Here is a 16,460-nt window from a genome sequence, read left to right as displayed (position 1 = left end):
CTCAGCCTGCCATGTAAGGGGACTAGAAGGCATATGCCACCATGTATGGCATGAAAAAAAAAACTAGTTTTTGCAGGACAGTGGTGGTGCATGCCTTTAATCCCAGCACTCAGGAAGCAGAGGCGTGTGGATTTCTGTGAGTTTGAGGCTAGCCTGGTCTACAGAGCAAGTTCCAGGACAGGTTCAAAAGCTACAGAAAAACCCTGTTTGCAAGCAAGCAAACAAACAAAAAAACCAACTAATTTTTAATGTCTCATTCTGTAAAAGTTTCCAGAACCTGCGGCTGAAACAGTCTTCCTTTCAACTCCGTTCTTGTTCTAGTCATTTCCTTTAAAAACAACATAATTAATTAATCAATTAATTGCCTGTATATAAGCGGGAGGAGGACCTATGCAAGCCCCAGCACATGTGTGAAGAGCAACCTGGCGAGTCCGTTCTTTCCTTCCACATGTAGGTTCTGGAGATCAAACCCAAGTCAGCAGGCTTGGTAGCAAATGCTCTTTACCCACTGAGCCATCTCGCCAGTCCCCTCTGGTTCTTTCTTATTCAAGGAAATGCCACCAACCCTAATGTAATGTTTGTTCAAAACTTTAAAGAATAAAGAACCGGGCTGTGCAAACCACCAGAACTCCAACTGACACATTCTTTTAAGACAGACTAAGGAACGATGCTGATTTTCTTTCCAAGAAATCTCCCATGGGAACTGTAGTTACAGCATGCTATATATATAAAACAATGGTTAACGGCTCAGTGGGATTCTTAGAAGACTGCCACCTCTATGACATACAGATCACACATGCTAGTAAATAACTGGAAGCAACATAAATGTCCAAGTGGGAAATAGATATGTAATATACGGCATCTTCACTAAGACGATAACCTTAAGATTTATAGACACTTCTAGGATTTACAAAAAGACCACATGTCTTCTGATCTCAGAAGGTAAGCAGGGATGGGCCTGGGTAGTCCTTGGATGAGGGGCAACCTGGGAATACCAGGCGCTATAAGTTTAAAAAAAAGAAAAAGAAAAAGAAAAAAGGAAAAGTAAAGATGAAACAAATGTGATGTCTTGATAATATGGGACACCATATGAATCTTTATTCATTTCACAAGTTGCTTTATTTTTCTATATAATCAAGATTTCAATAGTTAAAAACTGGAGAAGTAAATGCACCTATTCATAATTACAGTGTATGGGGGAGAAGCAGAATATGAAATGCAAGCTTATCGATAGCTTGTTACCATGTGAAAACCAACTGTGCAACCAACCTGATGATGAAATTCTTTACTTTCCATAGTGAGTTTCTATATTGCATTTTTCATAAAAGGAAGCAGAATCCTTTAAGGAACTGGATAATTCCATATCTGGATCAAGATATGTATAAAATAAACCTGGAAGACCTTGCCATAGCATATCACAAAGAAATCATTAGATTACTAGTATGATATCAGAAGTCAATGCCAGCCCAGCATCAGAATGCTGGAGTTTAAAATGTATTTTAGAAGCAAGTCCAGCAAAGGCTCACTTTGGAGACACTTGGAGAGGATCTCTGAGCTGAGTTTGAAGAATGACTTCGAGGAGCAGTTTGAATGAGAAATGTCTCCCATAAACTTGGATGTCTGAACACTTAGTTCCCAGTTCGTGTGTGCTGTTTGAGGAGGATGTGGAGCCTTTAGGTCAGCTTCCAGTTCACCGTTTCCTGGTGTGTAGATAAAATGCTATTAACCAGCTTCCTGTTCTCGTGCCCTGCCATCATGGACTCAAACACTCTGGAACTATAAACCAAAATAAACTCTTTCTTTCCTAAGTTACTTTTAGTTACAATATTTTATCAGAGCAACAAAAGCAAACACGCCGCTCCCTAGAAGGTTTCATCATTTCAGACCCGTGTCAAATGTGTGTCCCAGGCTCTCACGTGTAGCTCCACACTCCCAGCACATAGACATTTCTCAAAGTCAGGGCTTTGGGCAACTCACTATGATTTAATTTCCATCCCTTGAAACTGGAAGACCCTTGAGATGGTCCTCGCAGGCAAATCTAACTCCTCAGCACTCAATTCTAGCTTCGGAATCCCACTTTATGCCACCACAACGCTAATCTGGCCCCAGCGTGAAATGGACATGAAGGTGCTCGCTGACATGTTCAGATTCCCCATGAAAGAAAGGTTCAGTAAGTGTAAGTCCGCATCACTCCACTCTGCTACCTCCTCCGCCACTAAATACCGCCACACAGCTCTGGGTTAGGCAAAACTCGAGGGTTTTTTTTCCCATGTTATCCTGGTAAATCTCAAACTCAGTGGAGTAAGAAGCATCATTCCAGCCAGGCAGTGGTGGCGCACGCCCTTAATCCCAGCACTCGGGAGGCAGAGGCAGGTGGATCTCTCTGAGTTTGAGACCAGCCTGGTCTACAAGAGCTAGTTCCAGGACAGACTCCAAAGCTACAGAGAAACCAAACCAAACAAAGCATTATTCCCAGTTTTACAGGTAATAAAGTAGGAAGCAGAGAAGGAAATAATTCACTCAAGAACCCAAACACCGAGGCAGGTCTTCTGAAGATAAACACTGTCAACTCTGACTGACTGACATCTCACAGAGAAAAAGGGGCCAGCTGTGAGGCAAAGACTTGCTGGGCAAGAGGGATGCTCCACCAGTCAATGCCACCCTACCACCCAAGGCCTTCTAGAGAACATCCTCTTTCGGGTTTCCTCTATGGACTTGACTCCTCCATTCTGGGTGGATTTACTGTTTCCTAATCCCATATTTGTAGCCTCCGTTATCCTGCACACCGTACTTCTTTTCATCCCCCACACTTGTGAGTCTAAGTCAGGCTGACTCCCTTCGGTCTCAAAACTCCTGTCATCGTCTACACCTAGAGCTCTCGCCTTTTCACGGTGTGTGTCCCGGATCGTCTCTGCCCATATAAGGGCAGCATTCGGCTTCTCGTGCATATGATTTCTATCTCCCTAGTCTTCGGGTTCTTTGAAGGCAGGGTTAGGCACTGATTTACTCCTTTAGGAAGGGAAAGAATGTGATGTATTCTCCAGTCATGGTTGTCAGAGTTAATCTGGAAGCTGGCAAAGGCCTGCTTTACACTTCTGCACATTTTGCTTAGCACCCGGCTATCGTATCCTGTTACTCCCTCCGATCTGAAGACCAGCCGGAGACAGGAAGCAATGCCAGAGGTGCTGCATTTGGGGACGGAACAGATGTGCTTTCAAGCTTCGTGTAAATTCACTGCCTCTGGTGCTCAGACTCTGACGAGTTAAGGCCATGGAGAGCCCATTCTGTCTTTTCTCTTTCCTTAGAAATATCAGCAATAAAAAAAGCAACACTGGCAGCATTCCTAACCCCTACCAAATGCAGATTTTTAAAATTAAATTTGGTTAATATTTTACGTGTATAAGTATTTTGTCTTACTCAGGACTTTCCACCTGTATCACTGAAACTCTGAATCCACTGCACAATAAATAGTTCCTTACAGTCTCTCCTTAGACCTTCCAAATCACCATTCTTTTCATCACCGACCTAGATAAGTTATGAAAATAGTCATATAATATGTCTTTTGTGAGTAGCTTCTTTATCATATCATCATCAAAGTTCATCTATTTTGTAGCATGTCTATGCATCAACATTTTTCACATTATTATCTTTTTTTTCTTTCTTTAATTTTTTTTCAAGACAGGGTTTATTTATGCAGCATGGCTTTCTTGGAACTCAGTAGACCAGGCAGACCTTGAACTCACAGAAATCCACCTGCCTCTACTCCTGAGTGCTGGGATTAAAGGCGTGCACCACCACCACACAGCAAGATTATTCTTTTGTGTACAAAAGTAACATTTTTCTTACCCATTCATTCACTGATGAACATGTGGATTGCTTCTCCACGAGGAAATAGGATATGATGCTAGAGACAACGGCTCAGGGCATTGAAGGGCAACACGGACTACACAGTATATGCAAGACTATCCTGGGCTACATGAGCTCCTATTGCTAAGATGAAATACACTAACACTGGGGGCCTGGAGAGATGAGTTGGCCGTTAAGAGCATCTGCTGCTCTTTCAGAGGAACTAGGTTCTGTTTCCAGTTCTCATGGTAGGTTACAGTCATCTGGAACTCCAAGTTCTAGAGTATCCAACGCCCACTTATGGCCTCCACAGGCACTAGGACATACACAACACACAAACAAACATGCGTGCAAAACTCTTACATAAGTAAAGCTCAAGAGAATGGACTGAGTTAAAGTAATATTTTTGTTGTATTTTGGAGACAGAGTCTTGCTGTGTGGCCCTAGGCTGACCTCAAACTCTCCATGTAGCACTGGCTATCAAACTCATAACCCTCCTAATTATCCCTTCGTGTGTCCCGCCACACCTGGTCCACTTGGCATCGTAGACTATTTCGTGATAGCAGAATAAACATCATTTCAAGTAGCCAAGGAACATTAAGGAAGAAAAATCATATCTTGGGCCATAAAGTATATCTCAACAAACTTAAAATGATTGTTATTATACAGAATGTATTTTATTTCCACCATAGAGCCAAAATAGGAATTGGGAACAGAGAAATAACAAGAAAACCTACGAACATTTGGAAACTAAACAACATACATCCAAGTAATCCATGAGTCAAAGAAAGTCTCAAGAGAAATAAAAGACATTGAACTAAATGAAAAACGAAAATACAAATTATTAAAAATTTTAGAATAAGCTAATACAATCCTCAAAGGGGACTTATGGCACTGAATGCATATAACAGTACTAGAAGAAAAGCCTCAAATCAGTAATTTAAGTGCCCACATTGAAAAAAACTAGAAAAGCAATATTCATCAAAGATAGAAAAATAGAAAAATGTTATAATAGAGAACAGAATAATAAAGTCTGCGAAATAACAGCTGGTCCTTTAAATTATCAATAAGGTAGGCATGGTGGCACCCTTTAACCCTGGCCATGGGGGGTTGATCAGGCTCCAGTGCCAGGCCACACATCCAAGATGATATGGGTGACACAAATTAGACTTCATGGGCGAGGGGTGAGGATGGGACCAGCTGGGTGGGCGGGGCAGGGGCTGGGTCTGAGCCAAAGTTAGCTGGGAGAGGGGTGCCTCATCTGCTCTGAGAGGAGGAGAGAAATCGTGGAAACCCCGGGTAAACCGGGACATCTGACTGGGATTTTTGCGGACAGCCATACCCTGATTGATTTTCTTTGTGACGACAAGACAAGGTCACCAGCCAACACTGAAGGGCTGGGTCAGCGGACTAATCCAAAGCCAGGAACACACATATTTAATAATGATAATAAAAGAAGAACAGACAGTTACTGTTTGTTCCCGCAGCTGGTCATTCCAACTAATACAACTTTCTTCAAATAAACCACCAGGGGGCAACGCTGTGACCAATCTTCTTTTCCCTCAAATCTTGCCATACTGTGAAATTATAATAGCCTGTAACGTACTGTGTGCTGTAAATTTTCCCTCCACAAAATCCTGTTTAATATTTAAATACATGTGCCCATGTGTTCTCATGCATGTGTTCTCACAGCCACACACGGGGACGAAGCTCCTTGTCCACTTCTCCGTGGAATCCCATAATGCACCCTGGGTAACACACAGTATGTTCCTTCTCTTCCCCACCCATCCAATTTCTTTAGGACACATAACAAATACTCTCTAGCTTAGTGCTTCTCGACCTCTTAACCCTGCGACCCTTTAACACGGCTCCTCGTCTTGTGGTGACCCCCAGTCATAAAGTTATTTCATTGCTACTTCATAACTTGTGATTTTGCTACTGTTATGAATCATCATGTAAACATCTGGTACGCGGGCTATCCGACACGCGGCCCCTGTGAAAGGTGCAGCGACCCACATGTTGAGAAACGCTGCTCTAGGTCATTTGTTCTTGCTTATGGCTAATCAATTAGAAAATCCAATGAGAAAACAAAACAAAACAAAACCCTGTTGCCGGATGTGGTGACATATGCCTTCAATACCAGCATGTGAGAGAACCAGGAGATTACTGACTTCAAGGCTAGCCTGGGCTACACAGTGAGTTTCAGGCCAATGTGAGGGTTAGACCCTATCACAAACAACACAACACATCACGTTCCGGCAACAGAACTTCTGTATTTTTCCCTATTTCCTACCTTTTCCCACAAATTAAAGTCAGGTTTCAAAATAGCCTTCAGCTGTCATGTAGTTAATAAGCCACTTTCTCCATCTCTGATGCTTGACACACCCTTAAAATGAAGACATGTCAATCTACAATAATCATCTGACTATTACAGCTATTTAGGTGTGATACATGTAGCAATTTGACTGGAAAATATCTCTAAGTTTGAGTCTAATTAATTTGAGCTTCTAAGAAACCAAGAACAGAGTTGTAACTCAAAACAGTTGGCAGAGATTTTAAAAGATTTTAAAAGAAAATGTAAGGGCTGGGGATTCAGTGATAGCCCATTTGCCCAGAATCTTGAGTTCATAGGGAAGCCCTTTAGTCCCCACCCTAGTATGAGGATGTGCATGCAGAAGCCAACTGTTTGCTCCAGAAACTTGGTGGATGTAGAAGGAGGCTGTGCTCAGTGCTCAGGAAGCCTGGGTTAGTTAGATCGCTTATTTGAAGCAGGACTGGACTGCTCCAACTGGAGAGGCTTCCAGTCACACAAGCTGTTGCTCCAGTCAGATGCCTTAGGGGCTGGAGCCACAGGGAATGTGTGAAGGGGGCGGGGAGGGGGGGAGGCTGAGGTCATCAGAGGACCCAAGAGCACTAAGGAGTTTAAATGGGTAAAACCCCGAGTTTGACACAAGCCTCCAAACTTGGCTATTTTGAGCTAAAGCTGTTCTAAAAAACACTCAGGAGCTAGGTCATAAAGAGAATCTAGCGGGAAGGGTTGATGTAGCCAGGAGTCAAAGAGCAACAGTATCAACTTTTTTGCAAGCTGTTTCAAAAACAAAGTTTCAAAGACTTCTAAAGTAGTAGTATTTTTTTTTTTCCAGTTCAAGGATGACCTGAACTTCTAATCCTTCTTCCTTCTCCTTGGCATTCCAGACCTGGTCACCCAGCCCTGTTTTAGGCAGTGCTGGGATAAAACCCAGGACATCTTGTATGCTAGGCAAGCATCCTACCAACAATGTTACATTCCCTTCTAATTAGAAAACTGCATTTTTTAAAAACAGGATACTATCCCACTGGCTGGTCATGTAGTTTGGACTGGCCTTTAGCTGACTGTGCAGCCAAGGATGGTTTTGAACTCTTGATACTGCTGCCTCTGCTTTCCAAGGGTTGGGATTACAGGCATGACCAACCACACCCCTTAAATAAAAAACTTCCCCCTAATTTTTAAAATTATTATTGGGTATGTGAGTGCATATAAACACCACAGCATGGGCATGGAGGTCAGAACTCTTCTTCCATCTTAACGTCGTTTCCAGAAGATCAAATTTCAGTCACCAGGCTTGAGGGACAAGCCCTTTTACCCACTGGGCCATCCTGGTGCTGTTCACTCAAGCACTAGCTTGAGTGTTGTTTGTTGGGTTTGAGGGTGGGGGAACTGGGTTGTGTGTATTCGAAAGAGAGACAGGATCTCATGTTCCTTAAGCTGGCCTAGAATGCTAAAACTATGCTGGCTTTGAACCTGTGATCTTCCTGTCTCTGTCTCCCGAATGCAAGCGTTGAAATTGCAGGCCTGGGTTACAGCAACAGGCAAGGCAAAACAAAACAAAATCCTCTCCTAACAACTAAAATATTTTACCCACATTAAACCCCCCAAAATGAGCCTTAAACATTAAACACCTCTACTGTACTATATGTCAAATCTTTGTTCATGTTCAAAAGTCACGCACCAAATCCTTAGATTTCCCCCACCCACCCCCGCACGAATGACCTAAGTCAGAGCCTGATTTCACTGACACAGTTGCACTCCCCAACAACAACACTTCCTTTGAAAAACAGAATGTCACTTCCTCAGTCCAGAGGCCAGAAGTCCCTTGATTCTGATCAGGGGAGCAGAGACAGGAAACTCTGGTAAGCTTCTGTCCCCCATGGCCAGCCGCTAGCGCAGCTGACAGAGGGCAGGGTCTGTTGGGAGCTCCCTTGATGCAGTGCAGCTGGGAGCAACCGCTCACTTCCAGGCTGTGGGAGTGATTTCTCGGAGTCCAGCACTCCCAGCCAGCGTAGCAAGGACGTTTCTTGGCAAGCGAAGAGGGAGAAGATGGGAGAACCTGCACTCCTTTAACGGACTTTCCGTTTCTGAACTCCCAGGACTACCCCACTCTCAGATCCTGGCACCACTTCGTTCTCTGACCTCGCCTAAGCAAGGAGCGGGTGCACCCCCCCCCCCCAGATGTCAGCTTCTTTCTCACCTAGAGGGACAGCTTGTCCCAGCAATTTCAGTAAACACTGTCAGTTAGCACCACCTAGCAATTCAGAACCATGATCTCGCCAGACCCCAGACACCATGGGCTGCACGACACAAAACTCCGGCCAGTTATACCGGACCAAATTGCAGTGTCACCCCCATAGGGCGGACGACCGCGCGCGGGGGGCAAGGGGGGCTGGGGTGGGGTGGGGGCTGTGAGAGACGTACGGAATAATGAGAAAGAAGGGGGACAAACAAATGAGTCACTTAAGACGAGCGCTGCACATGCCGCTGACGCTGCCGGTGATGCAGCGGCCGCGGGCTGGGAGGAAGCCGGCAGCCACCGGGGAGGGGCGGGCCGAGAAAGGGACCGAGAGAGGGGCGCGGTGCCTCGCCCTTTGTGGGCCCGGGAGCCTACCCTCCCTCTCGGGGCGGCTTGGCCCCCTCGGCCCCGGGCGGGCGTCAACTCTCCGGGTCGCCCAGAACGATCGCTCCAAACTTCGTCCCGGCGCGGAGTTCCCGGGGTTGGCGGGCGACGAGCAGCGGCTGCCGCCGAGCCGCAGCCCCGACCTGCGCCCCGCCCCTCGGCGGCGCACCTGGGACAGGTGTACGACGGCGCCCCACTCGCGCCCCGCCGCTCCTGCCCTCCGAGGCCACGGGGCCCCGACCTGGCTCGGCGCCCCCACCTCCGGGGCCGCGGACGCCCCCCGTCCGCCCGTCCACCCGCTCGCCCAGCCGCGCCCGCTCGCCTCACTCACATAGCGCCTCAACTTCTTTTCGGGAGGCGATTTCCTCAGCCAGCCGGTGCACACCACGTCGTCGCCGCCGCTGCTCATGGTCGCCGGCCGAGTGGAGCCCGCCGCCGGCTCGCGCGCGGACAAGGGCGCGGGCTGCTGGGTCAGCCGGCTGCCGGTGCGCAGCTCGCGGGGGAGGGGAGGGGCCGGGCAGCCCCGGGCGAGGACGAGGCGGCGCTGAGCGCGGGCCCGGCTGCCTGCGCGTGCTCGATCCACCCCCCCCTCCCACCGCGCGCGCGCTCGATCCCCCCCCTCCACCCCACCGCGCGCGCACACACAGACAAGGCCAGCCCCACCAGGGCGCCTCGGCAGGCGGCCGCTCGCCACGCCCACAGTCCCGCAGGGTCCCCGAGGTCAGCCGGCGCAGAGGCCAACTCCCTAGGCTTCGGACCCTACAGGCCTGCAGGCCTTGAGGCCAGGAGAGCTGTCGCCAGCCGGTGCGTCCTCAGGATCTTGGCTGGGCTTTTTTTTTGTTTTGTTTTGTTTTTTTTCTCCCAAGCCTAGAGCTGCAGGCGGGGTGCTGAAGAGCAGCTGCCTGGTGCTGTTGGTGGAGCTAGGGCGAGGGACGGATAGAGCTGCCCACCCGAGATGGAACATCGAGCCTAGCCCCCACCCTCAGTCCCCACCCCCTAGGGTCCTGTGGGAAAGAGTTCCAAGGACTGCTCCGGTTTCCTGTCCATTCCCACAGTTTCAGGTTTCAGTAAGTCCGATGCTGGCTGAGATGAGTGTCCTGCTTCCCCGACAATTAACTCTCCCAGCTCTAGACCAGGGAAGGAGGCAGACCTACTGTGTGCTGGGGGCTTTTGCATTCATTGTTCACAGTGATGGTCTCCAGGAACCTACCAATCCAGCAGGCAGTAATTATACCCATTTCACTGATAGCCTGAAGTCCCGCAGCTGAGACAATACAGTCCTTTCTAACCCAGGTGTGTTGGGAGGCGAGGAGGGGGTCGTCTCACCTGTTTTTTTCTGAGTGGTGGATTGCTGTAAAGCCTGCAGATCACACGTGGGGGAGGGGGAGGGGGGTGATGGGACGGGACCTTATTGCTAGGAAACAAAGTCCAGCTGGCTCTCTCCCATATTGCCTCTGGAAAAACTGAACCCAGTAAAAGGAAACGGTAAGAGTTGCAGAAAGGGGGAAGCAAAAATTAGTCAATGGACGTCATAATGAGTTGAAGAGCAGGGCGGTGTAGGAGAATAAGAAGCTGCGATAAAAGAAAAAAAAAACTTGCAGGGTTTCCACTCACCCACTTAGGCAACGAGATCTCTCGAGTATAAATGTGACTGTAAGGACCTCCTCACTGCTTTGTGTTGGGAAGGCTAAGACTAAGTACAAGGAAGCAGGCACCTCAGCCAGTGCTCCAGGGGGAAGGCGGAGGGAAAAGGGCGCCCAAACCAGAACTCTGCTAAGAGTTCCTTTTTAACTCACCAAGCACCCTTACAAAGGGTATTAAGAGGTGGCTCTCCTCTAGCTTCTCTGGGAAGTTGCTTAGTAACCTGCATTATCAATGGGGACTTGGACTGTTGACAGGTGAGTTGGAGGAGCAGACTCTCACAATGCCTTCGCCTGACTTTTAGTTTCCAGATACTTTGTTCATTTCTCTGCTTCAGTGCAGCTGAGCGAGCTGTTTTAGACAGCTGGACATTCTTTAGTAGATTTTGATTGGATTGGAGAATCTTCAACCATTTCAGTTTGTGAAAACCCATCCCTACTACGCGCTTAGCTTTTCTAGGTACCCTGGGAGGTGAAAAGACCCCTCCCCTTGCCCTCATTTTTCACTGACCTTGAAGTAGCCAGTGTGCTGCCGGATAAAATGTGAAACCAGAACACTTAGGCTCTATCTAAGACCATATCGTCCTTGACGTTTTAAATTAGGGATTCTTAAGCCACCAGTAGAATTATGGTCATGTTCAACTTCTGACTCCCAGGACCTTAAACTCTTTGTGAGACATAAATATCAAAATACTTAGTCTGCCAAATCAATCCGGAGGCAGTGACTCCCAGTCAAAATAAAGCAGCCCTGACTCCATTCACTTCTGAGTCATGGTGCCAAGTCTTCAGGATTGCAGCCTGAGAAAATCTGTGAGGATTGCCTGTCCCTGGGGTTTGTGATGAACGTCAAGCAGAAATATGCCCTATCCTTTCCTAGGAGTGTAGGAATACACTCCTAGAATCTGAGAATTACAGGATTCAAGACACGGGCTGGGAGACCCTTCAGCGGCTAGTTTGGGTTGCTTTTGTTTAACAAAGACCCACATGGAAACAAGCAGAAGTCTGGTGTTTGGCGACCAGAGACAGGAAGGGTCTTGAAAGGCAACAGTTGCAGAGTATGGGTTTTGGGAAGTCTTCTAAGCACCCTGATCCTTCTTCCCCAAAGCTTAGAGCAAGGGGCCCTGCTTAGTGCTCTGGCTTTCCTGCCCTGACTTTGACCTTCCCTTTCTTATCTCTGACTGCCCAGGAGGAGCTGCACACAGCAAGCAGGACGGTGTGTGTGTGTGTGGTGGTGGTGGTGGGGGGGTCCCCGGCTCTGTGTCCAGTCACAGAGGCGTGGAACAGACATCGGATAAAACGTTCCTGTCTGGACCTTTTCTAAGTCCTCTTCGTTCTCTGTTCTGTCCCCTGCCCCCCATCTCCCTGGGAAAAAAAATGGAAAACAAATTATGTGATTTATTTATATGAAGGTGGGCGCCATCTATCGGAAATAACTGGAGTGGCAGCCGCCCCCTAACCCGTCTAGGGACATGCTTGACTAGTTTGTAATTTAGGCAATTTTGATTAAAGATCACTGGTATTTCCTAAGCGGAATTAATAGCCAGCCCCAAGAGTTCTTTGGGACATTAATCCTATATTCTCATTAAGTTCCCAGGAAATGACCATTTTAGGGGGGGGTTACCCTGTAGAGATTAAAGACATGCACTCTTTGGGGGCCGGGAGAGGGAAATCCAGACACTACCCATGCCTTGTTTCCTCTCTCCTCCACAGAGCCTGGGCTCTAAAGGGCGAAGTGTGGCTTTGAATGTTATTGGTGGCAGCCTGAATTCGTGCCTGTCTCCAAGTTGAGGGTTTGTGGCCAAGAGCAGGTGCATGGCTGGTGGAAGGATCCCAGGAATGGGTTGGGAGAGCTGGAGAGAGCTGCCCACAGCGGCACACCAGGCCGGAGTGATTAATGCCCTTCTCTTTGGCCTTGACGTCAGTGACTGGCCTGCTAGTCGGGTTGGACGATTGTGCCCTAGACCGTCTGCCTTTTCTCCCCTTCAATTTAAATGACAGGTTAATTTCAAAGTGGAGCGCTGCTGTGACCGGATGAGCTATCTCAGCTGGTGACTTTCAGGACACTTACCTCTGGGGGATATTGTGTGCTCCTGGGTGCTTTGAACCAATTTTATTACCCTCATTAAATTACCCTCTTACTTACCCAAAGCTGAGGATGGTGGACTCGGGGTGTGACTAAGCCGGAATTGGACTTCCTCTCTGTTGATGAGTTGTTTGATAACTTCTTTGAAATGTTCAAGCTAGTCCAGTTTTCCTGATCCACCTTGATCAATAACCAGAACCAACCAGGCATGGTGGCACAGGCCTTTAATCCAAGCACTCTGAGAGGCAGAGGCAGGTGGATCTCTGTGAGTTCGAGGCCAGCCTGGTCTACACAGTGAGTTTCAGGGCAGCCAGGGCTACATAGTGTGCCCATTTCAAAACGAAAGAATGGACCAGTGCTACACGTTCTGTGACAGCTTAGCTTTCCAAGACGTGGCAGCCAAACAGTGGTGGAGGTGACAAAGTAACTAGTCATTAGTTGAAAATCTACTCCCTGGCAACCTCGGCCAGCTGCAGCCAATACCTGTAGCTAAACCGGTCCTTGTACGCCAATAAAGAGACATTTAATAGTGAAAAGCTGAGAAAGGAAATTTACCCACCGTGGCCATATTGAGAAATTAGAAGTATCACTGACCCGTGCCCCAACCCCAAGTTCGTGCTGTGGGGAGAACTGGCTTAGATTGAAATAGAGGACAAGAGACACACATAACTAAGCAACTCTGGTCAAACTGTGGTCCTCTCTGTCACGGACCCATCATGGCCCTAGTGCCAGTCTCTCCTGGAAGCTGCTCCCCCACATCGTCTGAACGGTACGGGATCTCTTCCTAGGAGGCAAGTCCCTCCTCTGGCTAGCACAGGGTTGCAGCCTTTTTCTTCCTCCAGCGTGCAAACTCTGGAGAAGGTTGTGTGTGTCTGTGTGTGTGCACACGTGTGAGTGTGCTCTTCAGTTTTTTAGTAGTCCAACAGCTGGAGGGAGACACGTCGGTGTTTCTTTAGCTACTCTTTCTCTGGCCTTGGTGGTCAAAGCAATGTCTGTTACGCAGATCCTGCTGCAAACCCAGTGGTCACGTTCTCCAGGAAATACTGAGCGCAGTCACCAATGAATGGCGCCTAACCTGCTCCACAGAGAAGAAGCTCACTAGACCTTGAACACGTGCCAAGACCCGTTCTCCTGGAGCTGACCTCTTTCTTTATTGCAAATACTTAGCCAGTCTGTGAGTTCCTTGAGGGCGGGAGTAAATCTTAATTGTTTTTAGGTCAGATAGACAATATTTGTTGTGAGATCAAAGAGTTCGCCCTTAAAAGGATGACGAGTAGGACTGTGGATTACTTGAACACCCGGAATACCAGAGAAGGATCGTCCTACCACAGCCACTGGCCCAGCTGGACAGGCCGAGCAGATCCGGGGGATCCTGTAGTTGCCTCCCCGAAGACGGCTATAGAGCTGGGAGTGTAGTTTCGGGCTGAGAGCTTGCCTAGCAAACAGCTAGAACTTTGGGGAATTTCAACATCCATGGTTCCTCTGACCTTTTGATTTCTACCCACAGGCTCCAGCGCTAAATCCGTTAACCTTTAGTTTCCAAATCCAGCCACTAGGGTGGAAGCCGGGTATCTTCCTCTCTGGAACAACGTGCTGAAACTTTCTGGTTGTCCTGACTCCGGCTTTCCTGATCACAGTCTTGCAGGTCTAGAACTAAGCTTCTGTCCCCAGACAACACTAGAAAAGCAGGAGAAATCGCGTCCTGATTCAAAGTGATTTCATCGAGCTCGAGCAGAAATTCTTCTGGCAGGCATGACGGTTTATGATTCTTGTGATCCCAGCACTCAAGAAGCCAAGGGAGAAAGGTTGCCATGGGTTGGAGGCCTAACCTGTGCAGAAATCTAGGCTTGCCTGGACCATGGTTCTCCGCCCACCTCTGGCCACTTGCCCCTGCAACCCAAGTGGCACAGCATACTATGTGGGTCTGCAGCTTGGAGAGCTGATCTTTGTTTTTGTGGGGGATCCAAAGGCCTCAGGTATTTCTTCCCAGGTCCCTAAGATGACTGGCCCAAACCTTGTGAGGAGCTGTTGACTGTGTGTGTGTTTTGCCTGCATGTATATATGTTAACCACATGTGCCTGCTGCCCACAGAGAAGAGGGTAGTGGATCCCCTGGAACCAGAGTAATAGATGGTTTTGAGCCACTATGAGGGTCTGAAAAAGCAGTAAGTACTCTTACTTACTGAGCAATCTCTCCAGCCCCCCCCCCTCTCCTTTTTTAAGACAGTCTCTTTTCCATGATGGTGGCAGCCATCAGGTGAGCCGAGATGGGTGCATCCAAATACATCATCTAGGAGCTACAGAAGAAGAAGTTCGACACAGTGCACTTCCTTCTGAGGGTCTGCCCTCGCAACCCTCCTACTCCCTGTTCCTGCAGGGTTACCAGCCCCACATATCCAGATTAAGGCACAGGTTAGGATATAAGACCAAATGAGGTGATGTCATATATAGGATTTGCACTCCTGCGGTGGCTGCAAATGCTTAGTTCTAAGGGTGCAACTTACGGCAAGCCTGTCCATCATGGTGTTACCCGGCTTGCTGGCTGGAGTCACCGGTCTGTTGCAGGACACAGAGCTGGATGTTTTGAGGGCGCTGAAGTTGGGTTCGTGAAAATTCTACATACAAATTCTTGTAGGATATCCTCATCAGTTCATTTCATAAAGCCATTAGAAGGAACCCTGGTACCCAACGGATCACCAAACCAGTCCACAAGCATCCACAAGCACAGGGAGATGCGTGGGCCGACCTCCGTGGACTGCAAGAGCTGGAGGGAGGGCAGCCTTGAGAAAGTGCTGCAAGTCCCCCACACTCTTGCAGCTTGGAGAAGGTGCAGTACTTTCCAGCTCCACCATTACAGGGGTCTTACTATGCAGCCCTGAATGGTGTGGTGCTATGTATTAAAGTCTCGAATTCCTGAGAGATCTGCCTGCAACTGCTGAGATTGAAGGGATGCACCACACCTGGCTTGCAGGTCAAGCTTTTTCGCAAACACAAGAGTCTCTGATCCACTTTTCTGTTTTTTAAGATGGGGTCTCACTAAGCAGCTGTATCAGTCACTGTGCAACATTGTAACCACACGACTGATAATGCACCTTCAGAGAAATGCCCCTTCACCTTCAAAACCCTGGCCCTGGTGACCTGCTTTTGTAAGTTAAGCCCCACCTCTTAAAGGTTCCTCAGCCTTCCAAATGCCACCATCAGCAGGTCAGCAGGCGGCAGGGGAATAAGCATTCAGAACCAGAGCCTGTAAGGGACACTTGTAATCCAAACCACAGCAGTAGCCCAGGAGGAGCTTGTCTTTTTAACTTTTAAAAAATTATTTATTTTCTTATTTTATATGTATGACTGCTTCCCTCCCCCTCTTCGAGACAAGGTTTCTCTGTGTAGCTTTGGAGCCTGTCCTGGCACTAGGTCTTGTAGACCAGACTGGCCTCGAACTCACAGAGATCCGCCTGCCTCTGCCTCCTGAGTGCTGAGATTAAAGGCGTGCGCCACCACTGCCCAGCTGCGACTGTTTTCTTGAATGAAAACATGTTCACAAGAGCCTACAGAGCTCAGAAGATGGTGTCGGACCCCTGGAACTGGAGTTGCAGGCTTTTGTGAGCCACCACGTGGGTGCCGGGAAGCCGACCTCAATGCTTGTAAGGAAAGCAAGTGCTCTCATCTGAACTCTCTCCAGCCAGCGCCCTGCTCATCTACTTAAGCATTTGCTGGATTCTTTTCTGTAGCAGCCACACCTACCTGCAATGTATGAGCAGGGTTCCAACCTGTCCACACATTCTCCAATGCTTATATTCCATTTATGACAATTTAAATCTTATTTAACAACCGACCTATAAGAAACCTTACGACTGAGCAGCCCATTCTCACCACCTGGCACGAGCCAGCTCTAGCGCCCCACCACACACGGCCTAAGAGAACCCACCTTTCTCTAGTCAGTTCTGGAGTGGACAGGAGCACA

The 16,460-nt window shown here is 48.2% G+C and overlaps 1 protein-coding gene across 3 annotated transcripts in view; it reads right to left on the bottom strand.

Annotated features, from left to right (window-relative positions):
• Positions 1–9,362, bottom strand: part of Gab2 (GRB2 associated binding protein 2) — a 127,984-nt gene extending 118,622 nt beyond the window's left edge. The window contains exon 1 of one of the 3 annotated variants that reach the window (XM_050154400.1): positions 9,109–9,362. In XM_050154400.1, coding sequence (XP_050010357.1) covers positions 9,109–9,186 — 78 coding nt within the window. In that variant the 5' untranslated portion in view covers positions 9,187–9,362. The remainder of the gene's footprint in view (positions 1–9,108) is intronic. The other 2 variants (XM_050154398.1, XM_050154399.1) reach the window with 2 other exon arrangements.
• Positions 9,363–16,460: the final 7,098 nt, after the last annotated feature.

The sequence above is a fragment of the Alexandromys fortis genome, unplaced genomic scaffold, assembly GCF_014885135.2.
Source record: "Alexandromys fortis isolate MF-2015 unplaced genomic scaffold, M_Fortis_MF-2015_v1.1 scaffold_77, whole genome shotgun sequence".
Lineage (NCBI taxonomy): Eukaryota > Metazoa > Chordata > Mammalia > Rodentia > Cricetidae > Alexandromys > Alexandromys fortis.
Note: the sequence above shows the minus strand (reverse complement) of the source record. Positions and strands in the feature narration are given on the sequence as shown.